The 5,185-nt window shown below is 29.8% G+C and overlaps 1 protein-coding gene across 1 annotated transcript; it reads left to right on the top strand.

The window, feature by feature from the left end:
• The first annotated feature begins 2,958 nt into the window (after nt 1–2,958).
• On the top strand, nt 2,959–4,899 carry LOC117692936 (uncharacterized). Its single transcript, XM_034482561.2, has 7 exons — nt 2,959–3,246; nt 3,359–3,417; nt 3,874–4,008; nt 4,082–4,193; nt 4,320–4,381; nt 4,514–4,649; nt 4,887–4,899. Exons 1-7 carry the CDS (start codon nt 3,110–3,112, stop codon nt 4,897–4,899), a joined length of 654 nt encoding a protein of 217 aa, XP_034338452.2. The 5' UTR covers nt 2,959–3,109.
• Nucleotides 4,900–5,185: the final 286 nt, after the last annotated feature.

The raw sequence follows: 5,185 nt of genomic DNA on the forward strand, positions 1-5,185 counted from the left end.
AATATATAGCTATGCAATGTCTTTGTTTTTAATCCATCTTAAAATTAACAATTCTTTATCTCATCATCAAATTTGCACTTCAACATATTCATGAGCAGTCAGGGAAGAAGAAGTATTTCAATGTCTAGCAGGCTCAAAACATGTATTCATTCTGAAGTTTTGGCCAGCACTGGCAAGAGAAATAACTCCAAAATTGCAGCCATACAATGTGAACTGGAAAAGTGTTGAAGCAAGTAAACGATTGGAAGTGTATTCATAGACCATACACAAAAAATAAAATAAAATATTGTATAAACGTTGATAAAGATAGTCAAATTGTTGTAAAAGATATTTTTGGTTCAATTTTAGCATTGAATGTGTACACGTTAACTGTATTAAACTAAAAGCAAAATAGGAGAACTTGAAAGATGTCCCGTCCTTTCACGTCATCGACATTAGCCTAAATATCGCTTATATTTCAAGACAGTGCCCACTTTTGTTTTGTTAACCTGAAACAAAATGACACAATTGATGCTTCAAACATGCAACTTTCATTTTACTCATACGAGACCGTGGAAACTTTTTTGTTCGCTGCAAAAGCACAGGTTTGCAATGAAACATCCATATGTTAAAGTGAAGTAAACTATTATGCACCTGTATTATAAAAACATTGCAGATATCCACATACACACATAGAACATTCGTTTGTTAAGAGAAATTAATTTTAAGATAAAACATGGTATTCGTGGATTTTATCATTTCTTACAGTGTCATCATTTTTTTTAATGAATTAATTTTTTTTTATAACAACCAGGATGCAATTATAACTAGAGTTAAAATTTATGAACACTTGTAAACGAATATAAAACGTGTTTATGTTTTCTTGATCTAAAATAGATCTATTAAGTTTTAATTTACAATAACAACCAGGAAGTCATTATTGTTAGCAGTGATATTCATAAACACTTGTAAACAGATATAAACCATGTCATTTGGAGTAAAATTAATCAAAAAAATTATTCTTAAAAAGAGGTTTCAATGTTTCACTGATATTTGATCATGAATTTTTAAGAGAATGTTCTATTGAGAACAATATAAGTTATTCGTAGTTCTGAAAATCGTTTTTAGTATAAATTGGTTTATTTTTTATATCATTTAATGAAATAATGAATGGCGAACCATGCAAACAAACGCATATGATTTATTAATGAGCCTCATAGAAGGTATAACGGAATGTCACTGACACATGTTGGTGGAGATTATTTGTTTAACGTCTTTTCAAGTAACATTTTCTCTCTCTTTTCTAGTATCTACAATAGCTTCATTATCATACTATTTGGTGTTCTAGCTTTAAGTCATAGAACGTTAATGTATACATAAATCACAGGAACTGATAAAAATATAAACGGTTAGGCATCTTTATAAAATGAAGTTTTGATAAATAACTTTACGGAAAAAAAGAAGAAAATTATAATCCAAAATGTGTAATATAACGCAAAAATATCTTGAAAACAAATACCATGAATACCATACAGCAAATTTCAGTTGATTAGCAGTTCAGATTCATGAAAAAAAAAATTGATAATCCTATTGAATTTTACTCTCAAATAATTGAAAGTCTGTTAGATATGCACAACAAATTTCAGTATGACAAGTGTTTTGTAATATATATTGTTCAAACATATCGAATTAGTGAACTCTTGGAATGACTATCAGGAAGATAGTTTGTTTGTATGAACGTTCAGGTAACACTTTAAAGCATTTAGAAACTATACTCTTTCAAGTGAAATTATAAATGATTTGTATTGCGTATGAGCTTCAAAGTTCGGCTAATACAGAAAATGAGATTGGATTATATCTTATTTGTTTAAAACATCTTGCGATTCTGTTTTGTACATACTCATACTGCATCTGTCTACTTGTATTCTATTTTCAATATAAAAACAAACATCTGATAAATAGTACCGTTATTCAACATAATTTTACATATTTTCTTTTGGTTTTACCTCTCTTTTTATTTACACAATCGTATGACACACACTAAAAAAATACTGAAAAATGCTTAAAAACGATACAAGATAACATATCTCAAAATTTGGATCATTGGCCTCATATTAAATTTTGTTAATTGAATCAATAATGGATAGGGATTTGAAAACTGATAGAGGAAATTTTGACCGTAATATTTATAAAATAGTCACTGAAATGTACTGCTTTGTATCTATTTAGTGCCACTGCCATTCATTAACTATATTTCATTATTAAAAGAGTTTAGTCATTTGTATTTTTTTCACAATCAAGAAAATCTCAATCACGGTGTAAAAATTTTGTGATTTTTGTTAAATTTTCACCAAAAAACCCAGCAATAGATAGTTTTTCATTATCATCAGTGGAATATTTTTTTCATTCTGAGTAAATTTAATCCTTAAAACTAAAATAAACTTATTATTCGGTCATAGAAAAAGGATACGTAAAAAGTTAACATTTAGTTGCAATAGTTTAATAATTACACAATCATGTATTTCAACATAAAAGTAAAATTCAAAAGTACATGTATATGACTATTGCATTCTTATTAACTGATCTTTAGTAGGGTTTATTTTTAGCATTGCAGTTCTTGATATAGTCAGAAAAGCAATTGTATGGATTTCTAAATCATGTATAAAATAAAACTTGGGTTATGGTAACATTCGCACATTGGCAGGAAAAATAGCACCCAAGAACATTTTTCTCCCAAAAAAACTATACAAACGTGGCTACACTCATACATCGTTTTTACGAGAATAAAAATAAATAGGTTTTAAAAATATTTCTTGTTTTTCGTATACAAACCAGAAACTTTTAAGAGATCGTGTATTCACGGAAATCCAAATTTAGAATAAATGCATTGCAAGGAACAAAAGACTAAAAGATAAAAGAAATGTAACACATTTGTTTTCATTTTATTTTGCTAGAAAAATAAAATAAATTTAGAATTCAAATTTTAGAAATGCATCTCGTTCTGTTTTAAATTTTGCAAAAATATTATCTAGTTAGCTGACACGTACCGGCCTACTTAAAAAGGAACGGACAATTAAGGTAAGTAGAAATTTGTTAAATAAAACAAAGTTCAACGAGATAATGATATAAAATGATCAGACCCCGAAAGTTCTTCCTTTTATCCAGAATGGTTTTGATCTTTGTTGGGCTGCTCCTGATTGCAGGTCTAGTTACAAACATTTGTAGTTCTGCTGAAGATTTAGAAGACGGAATCTGCAATCGGAGCACGTGCGTAAAAAAAAATTGTTGCATTTTTTGTACAATAAATTGGTCACATTCCTTTTGTTAGAATTTCCTAAAAATTTAGATTGCGTGTGAAATGAGCAATGATGTTTTTTAGAATTATTCCACAGTGCTGTACAGGTTTTGTTTACAACGATACTTTAATGCAGTGCATTGGTAAGTAAGTACATGCATATACATTGTTTTTTTAATTTCCTTAAAGTGTCAATGTGAGAAATAAACGCAGTCTATCTTTACTGTTCAAACAGTGTATATTTTGTTAGTGGTTTGCAAATATCATATATATAGCTTTTACTTGGTTATTAAATTTGATATGGGACAAAATCGAAGATCGAAGTACTGACCACGTATTAACCCTATAAGCCTTACTAAAAACCATGTACAAATACATCTTACCGACTTTTTTTCTTGAATAATGAATTAAATTATTGCAATTCAACTTTTACAAAAGTATCACATAGAGAATATATAAAAGAAATGATGTCTTAATACTCTGCGGATGTGACGGCTTGATATTGATGGGAAATTTGCTCTAGGTGGCTGCATTTGGCCAGTACTAGTATTCTTCTGCCATATAAAATTTTACCCAAAATCTCATTTTTTTCATTCCAGCTTGTGTCGGAAAATTTGGTACAAATTGCAGTCAAAGTTGTCCCCAGGGGTACTATGGAAGACGGTGTAGTCAAACCTGTTCCTGTAATATCACCCTGTGTGATAATGTGTTAGGATGTTCGGAAGCTGCATCGGGTAAGTGGGTATGAATTAGGTGCCGGGTTGAAAGCAACACGTATTTAAAAGATATCAAATGAATAATTTATAGATTTGGACGAAAACGGGAGATCATCGTTAGGACTGTTTCAACAGCTTGCGTTGTCTGGTCTAGCAATCGTCATATTTGTGCTGATGATAATAATTTTGAGAGTTATTTACGGGTAAGAATGAACTTTTTAATCGTTCAAATGAAATTTTAAATGTCTTTATTTAAACTGAACAATAAAAAAGTACATCCGTGGGTTCACCCTCTAATATTGCATTAATATTTTAATTGTCAGTTGCAGATTGCAATCAAACACCAGGATAAAATTTGGTGATGGCAATAGTACACGAAATGGAATGAATTGTACGACAAAACAAACTTTCTCTTTTTACTGCTATCTCTATGTCTGTCTGCCTGTGTTTGTTTGTGTGTGTGTTTCTCATTGTAACGTCCAACTCAGACGCTTTATCCATTTTGCCGTTGACAAAATTTTAGATGAGGGCATGATGGCCAGTTCCTTGGTTAGATACTCTGATGTTGGTCACCCAATGAAGTCACCAGAACTAGTTGTAGAAGAAAATGACGTTATATACGTAAATACGATGATGCTTCAAAAATTAAATAACAAAAGGTAAGTGTGAAAACGTTGAAGACTGTTTTTAGCATTTTAATCATTCTAGATGACTTTAGAAATCTAGATGTTTAACCATCAGACCCCCCCCCTAAATTATAAAGATTGTAATAATATTTTGTAAGATTTGTTAACGTCAATAATATTACGACATTTTTCTTTCTCATACTTTCATATTCATTAAGTTGTGATATTTGGGTGTTCGTGAACAATGACCTGTATTGTTAATTTTTGCAGGGGACAGGATTGAAGCTGGTGATTTTTCCTGTGTGTATGACTTAAACTGAACATACGTTCTGTAGGACCTATGAATCTTAACAGATCATACAATTTAATTAGCCTTCAATTTATTACATGTGTTCTGTTTTGCGTAAAAAGAAATATTTTTTTTGTTGGAAATAAGGTATTATGAAAATGTCATTATTATGTTTGTTTCATGATTGTGAGTTAGAATGTTGAAAAATGTATTAGACTGATTTAATTGAAATATAATTTAATCCAAGTTATGTTCTTACTTTCTATTTAAAAATATATTG

This window comes from Magallana gigas, chromosome 3, assembly GCF_963853765.1.
Source record: "Magallana gigas chromosome 3, xbMagGiga1.1, whole genome shotgun sequence".
Classification (NCBI taxonomy): Eukaryota; Metazoa; Mollusca; class Bivalvia; order Ostreida; family Ostreidae; genus Magallana; species Magallana gigas.

Coding starts and splice junctions, on each gene's coding strand:
- LOC117692936 (XM_034482561.2), top strand. CDS start 3,110: ATGATCAGACCCCGAAAGTTCTTCCTTTTATCCAGAATGGTTTTGATC. Junction 3,247..3,358: donor GGAATCTGCAATCGGAGCAC/GTGCGTAAAAAA, acceptor GATGTTTTTTAG/AATTATTCCACAGTGCTGTA. Junction 4,194..4,319: donor ATTTTGAGAGTTATTTACGG/GTAAGAATGAAC, acceptor TGTCAGTTGCAG/ATTGCAATCAAACACCAGGA.